The 13608-nt window shown below is 43.6% G+C and overlaps 3 protein-coding genes across 3 annotated transcripts; 2 read left to right on the top strand and 1 right to left on the bottom strand.

The window, feature by feature from the left end:
* On the top strand, positions 1-1347 carry LOC122024652 (trans-resveratrol di-O-methyltransferase-like). The gene is made up of 2 exons (XM_042583315.1): positions 1-824; positions 936-1347. Exons 1-2 carry the CDS (start codon positions 6-8, stop codon positions 1239-1241), a joined length of 1125 nt encoding a protein of 374 aa, XP_042439249.1. The 5' UTR covers positions 1-5; the 3' UTR covers positions 1242-1347.
* An 8853-nt stretch (positions 1348-10200) lies between these two features.
* On the bottom strand, positions 10201-10704 carry LOC122025084 (pre-mRNA-splicing factor SPP2-like). The gene has a single exon (XM_042583845.1). The coding sequence runs from the start codon at positions 10702-10704 to the stop codon at positions 10201-10203; it is 504 nt and encodes a 167-aa protein (XP_042439779.1).
* Positions 10705-11284: 580 nt separating this feature from the next.
* LOC122023841 (ACT domain-containing protein ACR8-like) lies at positions 11285-13608 on the top strand. The gene is made up of 5 exons (XM_042582219.1): positions 11285-11424; positions 11503-11737; positions 11857-12694; positions 12773-12877; positions 12964-13608. The coding sequence occupies exons 2-5, from the start codon at positions 11682-11684 to the stop codon at positions 13312-13314; spliced, it is 1350 nt and encodes a 449-aa protein (XP_042438153.1). The 5' UTR covers positions 11285-11424; positions 11503-11681; the 3' UTR covers positions 13315-13608.

Below are 13608 nucleotides of genomic sequence, written 5' to 3'. Positions count from 1 at the left end.
GAAGGATGAGTAGCAGTAGGTCGTCGTCGCCAGATGATGATCTGTGGCGAGTCCATACCCACGTCTGGAATATCATGTTCAACCACGCTAAATCCATGGCGCTCAAGTGCGCCGTCGAACTCGGAGTCGCCGACGTACTCCACGCCCACGGCGCAGCCCGCCCTATGACCCTCTCTGTTCTCGCCTCCCAGCTGGCTGTTCCGCCCTCCAGAACCGCCGCCCTCGGCCGTGTCATGCGCCTCCTCGTGCACTCCGGGATCTTCACCCGAACCACAGCATCCGCCGAGGAGGAAGAAGAAGAAGAAGAAGCTTACGCCCTCGCTCCCGCCTCCGCCACTCTGCTCGTGAAGCAGAAAACAGAGTGCTTGTCCCCGACGGTGCTCTTCGCGCTCAGCCCGATGATATTGTCTCCCATGCACTCTCTCAGCCAGTGGCTCACCGCCACCTGCCCCGCCGCCGCCGCGCCCTCCCCGTTCGAGTACTTCCACGGCAAGTCTATTTTCGAGCTCGCCGCCGAGAACGCCGAGCTCAACCGCTTGTTCAACGAGGGCATGGCCGCGGACTCCGGCGCCGTGGCCAAAGCGCTCGTCGGGGACCGCGGCCGCCACCTCTTCCACGGTCTCCGTTCTCTGGTGGACGTCGGAGGAGGGAGCGGCGACTTGGCCGTGGCCATCGCCGCAGCCTTCCCGCAGATGAAGTGCGTCGTGTTCGACCTCCCGCACGTGGTGGCTGCGTCGGAATCAGGAACCAGGGAGACGACGGTGGAGGCCGTCGCCGGCGACATGTTCGAATCTATCCCCCCTGCTCAGGCAGTGATTCTCAAGGTCGTTTAAATTTAATTTCCCCCCTTGAATATTATAATTCCTTTTATACGACGAGAGGCATTAGAGATTTTACTTTTTCTTCTTCTTCTCTCAATAAATAAACGGACGCAGTGGATTTTGCATGATTGGAACGATGAAAATTGCGTGAGGATATTGCGAAACTGTAAGAAGGCAATTCCTCCAGGGGATGAAGGCGGGAAGGTGCTGATTATCGAAATGGTGATGGAATCGGAGGATGGAAGAAGTGAAGAAGAGGTGGAGACGCAGTTGCTGTTCGATGTGCATTTGCTGGGGGTCATGGAGGGGAAGCAAAGAAGTGAAGCGGAGTGGGCAACCATTTTCACGGCGGCTGGCTTCACCGACTACAATATAACCCCTCTTCTTGGCGTTCGCTCGATCATCCAAGTCTTCTATTAGTTAAATATAATCCATCTGTTCCGGCAATAAATTATGATCTACTAAAGTTGGATATTTTACCAAGTCAGATCCTCTTTTTTGAGTACTAGGTCCTGTAATATTATGATTGGCAATCATCTCCTCTTTTACGAGTACTTGGGCCGTTGAACGAAGAGTAGTCACCTTTTTAATATCATGATGGGCAACTAGCAACTATTATCTTCAAATTAAATAATATAATTAGGAGGATAATATACTTTAGTTCTGACTCAGCAGATTAATCCACACAATCCTAAATGTCATATTTTTATAGATCTATTAATTGTTTAAGATCAACAGTAAGTGTTTATATATATATATATAAGGTAATTATTGAACCATGTAACTGATGTTTTTGAATACTTAAATCACGTATTTAAGTTTTAAAATTATTAAATTATGTATTCAATTTTATTTTTACCCTTCCAAATCTATTGCTACCTAGCTATAACAATTGATTCATTTAAGACGTTATCGGCCTTATAATTTAAACTTATTTAATTATTTAAAACTTTCTCCTTTTAAACTTATTTGATTAGTAACTAAACTATATAATATAATTTAGTTATTCATTTTGAAATTTTCTATAAGAATTTTATTGATAACTATATTTATGAACGTTATTTATAAACATAATAATGAATATTGTTCACAAATATTAATGAGTTGTATATATATGTTCAAGTTTATTTATTTAATTGAACAAGTTTTTAAGTTTGTTAATTAATTAAATTAATTTTGTGTGTATTGAACAAACATAAATAAACTCTTAACTAATCAAATATCAAATTTATTCACGAATATTTAATTCATTTACCGTCCTACTAAAAATACTTTTAAAATAAAATATCCTTTTAATATTTTTCAAGATGAGACATTCTTTAAAAAAAAAAATATACCCGTTATAAATTTTTATCCAAATTCTAATAATTGCTGGTAGAGCATGCAGTTGGTTGTAGGACTTTAAAAGAGTCGAGCTATGCCGAATAGAAAGAGACTCGAACTGTGGCTCAGTTCGTTATCCCTAAGCACGGGCTCGACTCATATTCGATTCGAACTTTAGTTCTTAAACTCAAGCTCGGCTCGTAATAAAATTAAATAGCTCAAGTTTAGCTGAAAAAAACTCTTTTAAAAATTAGACGAACTTAGTTCAAGCTCATTTAAGATAATTAATTATAATATTTAATAATATATTATTATATTTATTATTTATGTGATATTTAACTATATATGTATATATAATAAAATAAACAAATCTCTTAATGTACATGTTCACGAACCTTTAAACGAATACGTTCACAAGTCTCTAAATGAACATATTTACTAGCTAATCAAATATTGTTAAACTCAAACTTTACTTGATAATATTTTTAAGCTCGAAATAAGACTCAAGCTCAACTCGTTAACTTAAGCGAACGAACAAATTTGAACGAACATTTTTTTGAACCAAAACTTGAACAGTCCACAAGTAAATTGTCTCGTTTAACCCCTAGTTGATCAGAACATTGTGGCAAGTTTCCGTGGGGCAGGGTCGATCCTAGGGGTAGCTGGGAAATAAATCTCCTATCCTCGTATTACATCCTGTCCGTCATATGTCCGTTCGAATGCTACGATTTACTTCTCTTGCGATGACCTTGAATCGGCTACAATGGGGGCGTTGGAAACTAGCGTTCCGGCTAGTTGATCAGAACAAGAAAATATACTAGGACACTTTTGCATTAACTATTCTCCTGCGAAACTTCGCTGCTTCAATCCTGCGTACCCTGTCAGTACCTATCGGTAGATGTGCAAACTTTAAGGGGTGTTTGGTTCTTTCCTAGGAATAGGAATCGGAATGGGAATCATTGTATTGTGGAATGGGAATGGGTATGAGCATGGATATCACTCTTAAAAGCAATGTTTGGTTAGTTGTATATCTTCTATCGGAATAAATCAAAGTTTCCTTTTTTACCCTTAAAGGAAAATAAAAGAAAAAATTAGATGTGAGAGAAAGATGAATGTGAGAGAAAAATATGATGAAAGAGAATGATGAGAGAGAAAGTATTATGAGAGAGAAAGTGTGATAAAAAGAATGAAGAGAGAGAAAGTGTGATGAGAGAAAATGAAAAAAAAAAGAGTGTAATTGGAGAGAGCATGATGAGAGAAAATATGATGTGAGAGAAAGTATGATAGGAGAGGATGAAGAGAGAGAAAATATAGTGAGAAAAAATGAGGAGAGAGAGTGTGATGAGCGAGAAAGTATGGTGAGAGAAAAAAGAACAGTGAATATGATGGGAGAGATTGAGGAGAGAGAAAGTATGATGATAGAGAAAGTGTGTTGAGGAAAAAAGGAGTAAGTGTTATAAGAGAGATTGAGGAGAGAGAAAGTGTGATGAGAGAGAAAGTGTGTTGAGGAAAAAAGGAGGAAGTGTGATAAGAGAGATTGAGGAGAGAGAAAATATGATGAGAGAGAAAGTGTGATGAGAAAAAAGAGAAAAGAGAGTGTGATGGGAGAGATTGAGGAGAGAAAAAGTGTGATGAGAGAGAAAGTGTGATGAGGAACAAAAGAAGGAAGACAGTGCGATGAAATAAATTGAGGAGAGAGAAAGTATGATGAGAGAGAAAGTGTAATGAGAAAAAAAGAGGAAAGAGAGTGTGATAGTATAGATTAAGGAGAGAGAAAGTGTGTGATAAAATGATGAGAGAGAAACTATTATGAGAGAGAAAATATAATGAGAGAGAATAAGGAGAGATAAGTGATATGAAAGAAAAAATAAATAAATATATTTTGATATTTGATATTAATGGAGAAAATTTTAGTTTTAAGTCAAGGGTATTTTTGGAATAAGGGAATATTTTGATTGATGAAAATAGGGTAATGGCTCATTGAAGGGGAGGTACATGGGAATGAGTCATTACCCAATTTCAAGTATTCATTCCTTTATTTGTATTCCTATTCCTATAATCCAAATACTAACAATGGGAATCAATGATTCCCATTCCCATTCCCCACTCCTATTACCCTAAACCAAACACCCCCTTAGTTCTATCCAATCCATCTGTAGCAGAGGCACACAGATATTGCTCTTCCATGATCCTTTTGTTTTCCTCTTGTTATTCAAATAAGTTTTGTTTGCTTATTTTTAAATTTTTTTTTAGTTGACATTAGGTGACTTACATTAATCTTGATTTAATCATCCATCAAAAAAATCGAGAAACGCTAACAAATCAGCCCAATCCAACAGTTTTTTTGGGGGGGCTTATTTGATTTGCTAGAAAATGTAGCTGCATTCATTTCAGTTTGGAATGTATTCCAGAATTTTCAGATCCAATTAGAAGCTTAAGCTACAGAACTAATGACGCTGATTCCTTCACATAGTCTTCTAGATAAACAAAAAGCGCTACAACATTGAACAGGACTCCCTTCTTGACCCATCTTATTTCATTTCAGTCCCAAAACCTTCAGCAAATAAGATGGCACGAAACCCGATTTTGACATGAAATTTCAACAAAAAGAAGCATAGGGATGTGGAGGTTTTCTGTGGCTTTCACGTATCCCCGTAGGATCAAAAAATTTATTGATGTGTTAATCAAAATCAAGATGTATCAAACATGATCCAATAGAAATTGGGCTTTGATTGAACCGACTCAGCACTCTCATCTCAGAGATCTAAGAATCGGTTGAGTATAAGTCACTAACAGTAGCTCCTGTCTCAGCCCATATTGTTGATATCCTCTCCTATCTCAGTCTCCGACCCTAATTGACAACACCCCCTGTCTTAGTCTCAGATCCCAATATCATCCAGTCTTGACTTAGATTGTTGATACTTTCCCATCTCAACATTCTAGATCCCGATATTATTTTTGTCTCGGCTTCAGTCGCTAATATCGTCTACTCACAAGGTTACTCAACATCGACGTTATATCAACATTGACCCAGATTGCTGACACCCTCTGTCTCAGTCTCAAATCCCAATATCATCCAACCTTGGCTCAGATTGCTGACATTTTCCCATCTCAACATTTTAGATCCCGATATTATTTTTGTCTTGGCTTTAGTCGCCAACATCATTTACTCACAAGGTCACCCAACATCGACATTATATCATCATCTATGCTTGCATCTAACTTCTTCTCTGCGAGCCCTGAACAAGGTCATTTCCCGCAAGGGAGGTGGACAACAACTTCAGATGGATATTCTGTGACACGCGGTGCTAAATGAATAAAGAGACGGTTATAAGGTTGTCAGATATGATCTTTTAGATGCTCTCTTATTAACATGTGATACCCGATAAATGGAGAGGCAACTGACGACTACCGAATCTAATCCTCTCACAAGTGCATGCAATGATGACAGAGAAAAGCGCAACAACTGGAACATTTGACGTGGAGATGCTCTTTTGATAGTCATATAAACCCTAAAAAGGGTAAGTGCGAAAGATCCAAACTCTCTATAGTTGGACAAGGTCCTCTTCTTCTTCTCCATCTTTTTCCTCTCACTTGTCACCTCAAGCAAACCTTAACTTGAATATCGGAGTGGACTCTCGGGAACTCCCTGAAGCTAGTCTAACGCTCTATTGAATTGCTTTTCAAGCTCCTCATTCTCCTCATCAACGACACGTTTGCTCTCCTTTTGTGCGCTTTGTCTTGTTGCTCCGCGCGATCTCTTTTCTCTTCCTCTTCTTCCGCGCTTTAGAGGTTGAGAAGTGTTGCCCTCTCTTTGTGCAACACATCCCAACCATTAGATTACTCGGCTGAATATTTGCAATCACGACGTAATCTCCATGATTAAAACACAGCAAGGAGTTAAGAAGCGACACATTGACCTTTGAGGTAGTTCAAACGCAGCCGTTAGATGCAGAGAGTAAATAGGTGCCAATGTGTCACCGTCGTCAGATCGCAGGTTGCGTCAACAACAACGCTGCCGCATGCCTCTACAGTTAAGGCAGTAATGTAACGCCCCGGCCCGGGCGGGCCCCACCCGCACCAAACCGAGAACGCCACCATAATTGCCCATCGGGTTGACGACTAGTTCCACATACCATCGGAGGTCCTTTCAACGTGTTTTGTCCTCACTCGCACGTACCCTAGAAAACTTCCCAAGAGGTCACCCATCCTCAGATTTCTCCAAGCCAAGCACGCTTAACTTTGAATTTCTTAAGTTTGGACTTTCGAAAAGGAATGTGCACCTTAGTGATATAGATAGTACCATCTAACATTTTAAGTCATACTTAATCAGAATCTCAGAACCAGGATATTACAAAGAAGATGGTCCCGCAGCTTGAGGTGGATACCGCACGCCACTCATTAATGCAACAATCCAGTGCGCTAATTATAAGCGTGATGCGTGATCTTATGTATTGCATGCATTAAATGCAACACCTTATCTCCCCAACAACCAACTGCCCCAAGGAAGTGCCGACTCGGCTCAATGTTCTTGACCGATCAGCAATGATGGGCAGGTTGGCGTCTCAGCACAGTCGAGTTAGTCAGACTAAGTCTCCTTTGACTAGATTTGAAACGAAAGCTTGTGATATGATGGTTCAGCCCCAACTGTGTTGTAAGGCCAAAATACCTGCTGATGTGTCAATCAAAATAAAGATGGGTCAAACATGACCCAAAAGGAATTGAATTTTGCACAATGAGACTTGGATCAGATTGAATCGGCTCAGCACTCTCGTCTCAAAGATCTAAGAATTGGTTAAGTATAAGTCACCAACAATGACTCCTGTCCTAGTCCAGCTTGTCGTCATCCTCCCCTATTCAGTCTCAGATCTCAGCATCATCCATGTCTTTGACTCAAATTGTCAACATCCCCTATCTTACTCGTAGATCCCAGCATCATCCAAGTCTCGACCGAGATTGCTGACACTTCTCTTATTTCAACATTCTAGATCCCGACATCATCTATGTTTCAGCTGCAATCACCGATATTATTTATTCACAAGGTCACTCAACATCGACGTTATCTCATCATCTGCCCTTGCATCTAACTTCTTCTCTATGAGCCCTGAACAAGGTCATTTTCCCCAAGAAAAGTGGACAACGACTGCGAATATTATGTGACACACGATGCTATATAAATAGAGAAGTGGTTACAAGGTTGTCATATCTGATCTTCTAGATCCTCTTCTACTAATATGTGACACTTGATGAATAGAGAGGCAACTGAGGACTGCCATATCTGATCCCCTCACAAGCGCATGCAATGATGATGGAGAAACGCGTGGGATGGAGCATCCGAAGTGGAGTTGCACTTTTGACCAGTATATAAATCCTAGAGAGGATAAGCGTGAAAGATCCAAACTCTCTACAACTGGACAAGGTCCTCTTCTTCTTCTCCATCTTTTCTTCTTGCTTATCACCTCAAGCAAACCCTAATTTAAACGTCGAAACGGCTTACTGGGAATTCTCCGACGCTAGTCTAATTCTCTATTAAAGTGCTTTTTAGGCTCCTCATTCTCCTCATCGACGACAGTAGGAGATGCACATCCGTCAGTGAATTCTTTGACTGGTAGCTTGACCATCCATTATATTTGACCGGAACAATAGGCATACATAGAAATAAAAATAGATAAGCAAGCACATAAATCATGTGTAATTGTGTATGGCACCACACGCTACACCTACAAGTTGCAGGTTAATCAAACAACAATTAAATGGAGCTTGTGGAATGCTTTACAAGTCCCCTCGGATGGGTCTAGTGGCTGGCATATGATGTGTTGCCACCAATGAGGTATGGAGGGTTCGAATCTCGACAAAGCCGAGGTAAATACCTCTCTTATGTACTAGTCACTATTCCAAAGACTAGTAGCCGCCTGTGATTTACCTCCTCCGTGTTGGCCCTGGGACGGATTGACGGGATCGCTGGGGGCAAGCGTATTCACCTTTTGCCACCAATTGTGGAATGCTTTACAAGTTGAAGGTTAATCGATTTCTGCAAATTTAGCGACCAAATCGGCTATGTCTTGGGGCGAGTTGAAGGTAAATCAAGAACTGATGTCAGATCTACTACAACCTTTATAAGTATATTTGAATTATATATATTATATGCACCACACATTTTGCACGAAAAAAAAAATGTCGTCGTCGAGATTCAAGCAAGAAGCATCCCACGGGCGGAGGACAGGGATCCTCTGATCCCAAATCTCTGGATCAATCCTGGTCCCTTGTTCATTCATTAGTTGGATGGGCTGGATCCCACCTATTTAATAGATGGAGTCCAGTTCACCCACCCAATTAATGAATAGGGACCAGAACTGATCCAGGGATTCGGGATCAGAGGATCTGGCCTCACATCACTCAGGCCTCATTCATAACCATGGATCGATTTCAGCCTGGAATCTTGGAATTACTTCAAGGTAATTTACAGAATTATTGAAATGAAGATGATTAGTAGAAAACTGATTGAAAAACTTTTCATGTAGTGGTATAGTCATAGTTGAATAAGTGGAGCTGGTGAGATTTGGTAACTCACGCAACTGAGTTTCTCTCATGTAACCGCAATACTAAGAGAAATTATATCTGAAATTCATCCATCAAATAGTTTGGCATTGGATAACAAGGTCAGGCGGTAAGGAAGAACGGTGATTTCCAACTACATCAGTAAAAGAGTCGGTGAGATTGGGATAGATATTGGATGTGTAATAGAGTATTTGTTGTTGGAGACGAGAACAGAATGCTGACCTGAACTCCATAAAGAACAGTTCGGGGGTATTATTTGATTCAAACCAGGCAACATAACTCCTTTTCCTTCAGTTTCCCAAAAAAAAGCCAAATTCAATGTGATGTGTGTGTTGTTTTTAGTATTGATCTTCTTTGGCGCCAAACAAAAGTAGTTAGCCTGATTTATAAGTCAATCGTTCTATTTTCATCATCAGAACAAGCAAAACAAATAATTGTTAGTTAGGTTTAGTTTAAATCCATCAAATGGGTTAAGACAATCAAGGGTTTGTGATAAAGATATCTCAAAGTCGAAATGGGGATTTACAAAAAGAAAAATTGTCCGAATGTGAAATCTAGTTGCAGAAATTGAATTTTGTCCACTTGGTCAAGTTGGGCATGTCCAAGATGTTCAAAAATACTATGGATGAAATCCAATAATTCATAAATAACTCTTATTCATGTTAGTCTATATGTTACTATAGTTGAATTTAATTTTTTACACACAAACATCGTATAGGGCCAACTTGAGTAGGTTCCAATTTCATCATACCTATAGGCAGCGTTACTTACTGACAGATCACTTGGAAAAAATAACAAAGTCATCCACAAAACAGCTACATATGCCATCTCTATATGTTTTGTGCCTTCAGATGAAATTAAGATACTTGCAGTTGTTTGCAAAAAAGAGGATGTAGCTCATCTTATGATGAATGCATTTATATTAAAGAGACTCAAAGTCCTTGTAAGATAACTACATGTCAGCTACTAACACATCTGGTATTTCCCCAACTTAAAATAGCACTAGATAACCTTCCTATGCATCATAAAATTATTCCAAGAAACAATTGTAGTTTTCATATGCTGAATACTTTATTGCACACGTTAGGGGCAAGCACAGGGATTGATGTTCAATACCCAACATTACAGAATTAATCTAGGGAAATGGGCGTAGCTTCCTTGTAGAGACAAGTAATAGGATAGCAAAATCACACAACGAGTTGTTTTCTTGTTTCCTAATGAGAAAGAAATGACAATATAAACTTGTTTTGCGTCTCTAATTTGCACAAATAAGCTGCAATTTAAGTCCTGTGATTAATTTATGAGGTAGAAACAGTGATGAACGCTAAGTATACAGGACATCAAAGAAGCATAATCTAAAGGCGCATACTAAGAAGTAAAACATAAATAATAAGTTGAGCGGAAGATCATAAGACAAGTGAATTCCTTACCTATATGCTCAACTCGATCAAAAGCTGTGTCAAAAAGGCGGTCGTTGGAAAATCAAAATCACGGACTCTCATAGTTTGTGTTTGTTATAACCCAGCCCTTGAGTGCCATCTCTACGACTGTACTCGATTACCTTGGGATCCTGCAGCCTCTTGTTTCTCCCTATAACCTGCCCCTTCACCCACCCATATCCGGCAAGATAGGCGCTCGGGAAGTCCTCGACAGGCATCTGCTTGAACTCCTCCAGGCCATGGTGCTCGGGGAGTCCCTTCATATCCTCCCTAAATTTCCAGGTGTCGTAATCGACTTCGGACTCCGGAAAAGGGATGACTTTCTTCATCTGGGCGTCGAGCATGGGAGGAATAATGGGCTTGGCGTCCTCGGAGGCGGCGAGGGCTAACGATGCCTCAAATGAGGTGACGAATTCAGGTATGGCGGACCCATTCTCGGCCTCGCAGCTAGGGTCGTCGACGGAGCCGTTGGCACCGCGACGAGGAACCAAAGGATTGTGACGAGAAGAGGGCAGTGAGGAGAGAGAGAAGGAGATCTTGCGCCGAGGCTCTTCATCCGCCATTCTTAGGGCTTAGAGTTAGATCACGGGGAAAAAGGAAGAAATTCGGCCATTGTAACCCCAAAACGGGAACAAAATTAGGAAAATTTCAATCAACCCCAAATAGTTATGTAATCTAAAATATGCCCTCAATATTTCCCTGTCAACGTTGACGGCGCCGGCCATGATGGCATCATTTCGCATCCTCATCATCCGTCCCCTCAATCCACCGCTTGGCCACGGCCACGGCCAGGCTAGCCACCTGCGCAACGTTGCCCAATCGACGGCGTTAGCCTCGGTGACCGAACGCACATGGCCAACGCAGACCACAGAGACGCGTTCAAGCACGTGCCCCTCTCCGGCTTCATAGTCCCGCAAGACCTGCTGCGCGGCTCCGCGAGCAAGCGCAGCGCACTAAACGCCGCGGGACACAGTTGGACAGCCTATGGACAGTAGACACGTTTTCCAGTCCGTGCCCTGCGCGCTCGTCTCCCACACGGCCTCCTCCAGTACAGCAGCGACCATCAATGTCCCCTCGCCGCAGGATTCTTCCCTCTGCCTGCCCGCGTGGCACGGCCGACTGATGGTTAATGCAACATGAGTCGGAGGGTAAAGCGATGCTACGAATGGACTTCACCATTAAGAATGGAATGGTTAGTAGCAGTCGGCTTGGGGAAGAAGCAAAGAAAGAGCGGAGTCATGGTTGTTGACCAGAGTAGGACGGTTAGGCGGGGCCCTGTCGAAGTGCGGTCGTCTCTTCGTCTTGTTTAGTTTTCCTTTACTCTCCTTTCTTTTCTGATTTATTCTCTCCAAGTAAACCAGCTACCAAGAAACAGATAGGCGCAGAGAAGAGAGAGAAAAGAAACAGAGGTTTCAAATTTTCTTTTGTTCCGTTACGAGGTTGCTGTAGATTAAGAAGACAGAGAAGGGGGCGAGCCTCCAGAATCGAGTTCTGAGAAGCAGACACAGGAGAGGCAAAAATAGATCGAGTTTAGGCGGAGATGGAACTGCGCGATGAGTACCAGAAGCTCGTTCACGTGATGATGAATACTCCGAGGTTTGTCACCGGCCGACGTGCTTTTGATTCGATGCTCTAGATCGAGATGTCCTGGCCTTTTCCTTCAATTTGCTCTCTTATGCTTCGTTGTCGAAATATGATGGGTTTTGCCATGGTAGGGTGGCGATCGACAATGCGATGTCGCCTACGGCGACGGTAGTGAGGGTGAACAGCGCGCGGAAGCGAGGGATGCTTCTGGAGGTTGTGCAGGTGCTCGCCGACCTCAACTTGAGGATCCAAAAGGGTTACATCTCCTCCGACGGCCGCTGGTTCATGGACGTCTTCCACGTAGTGGACGAGCGCGGACAGAAGCTCCTCGACCCCGCGCTTGTCTCCCTCATCGAGCGATCCCTCGTAGGCGAGACCTCCTTGTCAGAAGCAGACGGAGGAGCGGATGGCTCCGGTTTGGCGGGCCTGACGGCGTTGGAACTCACCGGCACCGATCGCCCAGGCCTCTTGTCGGAGGTCTTCGCCGTGCTGCGGGACTTGGAGTGCAACATCGTGGAGGCTAAGGTGTGGACGCACAACGCACGGATTGCTTCCCTCATCTTCGTAAAGGACATCCACACGGGATCGCCGATAGCGGACGGCCACCGCATCCACCGTATCGAGTCTCGACTCGGCCACGTACTGCGCGGCGACCACGACGTCCGCAGCGCCAAGACCGCCGTCTCCTCCCCCACCCTAATCCACTCCGAACGACGCCTCCACCAGCTCATGTTTGCGGACCGCGACTACGAGCGCCTCTCCACTACCGAAGACCAGGCACCGTCCTCTTCCTCGCAGTCAAAGCCGTCGGTCTCGGTTCAAAATTGGGCAGAACGAAGCTACTCAGTGGTCAGTGTTCAATGCCGTGACCGCCCCAAGCTCCTGTTCGACGTCGCCTGCACGCTCACCGACATGGATTACGTCGTCTTCCACGGCACTCTCGGCGTCGACGCCGATCGAGCCTATCAGGTAAAGGAACGTCGAGAATCCTCTACCTGCTCCCCATAAATCCCCGTGCTCACTTGATTTTCTCGTCGGCAATGTCAGGAATTCTACATCCGTCACGTGGATGGCGGTCCGATCAGTTCGGAAGCCGAGCGGCAGCGAGTCATCCAATGCGTGCAAGCCGCCATCGAGCGCAGAGCCTCCGTGGTAACCTCCGCCGCAGTCCTTTCTCCTAACATTCCCATCTCTTTTTCCTCTTCACCGACCTCTGTTCTACACCGAAAACCAAACAGGGAGCCCGGCTATCGCTGAAGACGCCGGAGAGGCGGGGCTTGCTCGCGGAAGCAACCCGCATCTTCCGCGAGAACGGACTCTCAATAAAGAGCGCGGAGATCACGACCAAGGACGGCGAGGCGAAGAGCGAGTTCTGCGTCACCGACACCGGCGACCACCTCCCGGACCGCCGCTCCATCCATTCCGTCATCGAGAAGATCGGCGAGGAGCACCTCACATTGAGCGAGCATAGAGCGCCCTGGTCGTACGGCGAGCGGCCGCCGGCGGCGGAAGCGGTCGGCTCTTTTAACCTTGGGAACCTGGTGAAGCGGAATCTCTACTACCTCGGTCTGGTGAGATCATGTTCTTAGGAAGAAGCACTGTCTCCATCGCCTGCGCGGCACATGCCTCTACCTTGAGGCACGCACCTTTTCCTTTCTTGCACTGTAACAGTTGTTGCATATGATTTGTACAGATAATAGTGGACAGCGATTAAAACTGTTAGAGAGTTAGCTAGACAAAGCAAAGCAGCTAGGAACAGAAACAAATGGTGCCTTAGTTACGCAAGTGTTGTTGTTGTTGTTGTGTATTCCATTTGGAGATATGTAAATATGGCACCCAAGTACCTAATACTTACTAATACTACTTTACTATTGTCTAGTGCA

Source organism: Zingiber officinale, chromosome 9B, assembly GCF_018446385.1.
Source record: "Zingiber officinale cultivar Zhangliang chromosome 9B, Zo_v1.1, whole genome shotgun sequence".
In the NCBI taxonomy this organism is placed as follows: Eukaryota; Viridiplantae; Streptophyta; class Magnoliopsida; order Zingiberales; family Zingiberaceae; genus Zingiber; species Zingiber officinale.
Note: the sequence above shows the minus strand (reverse complement) of the source record. Positions and strands in the feature narration are given on the sequence as shown.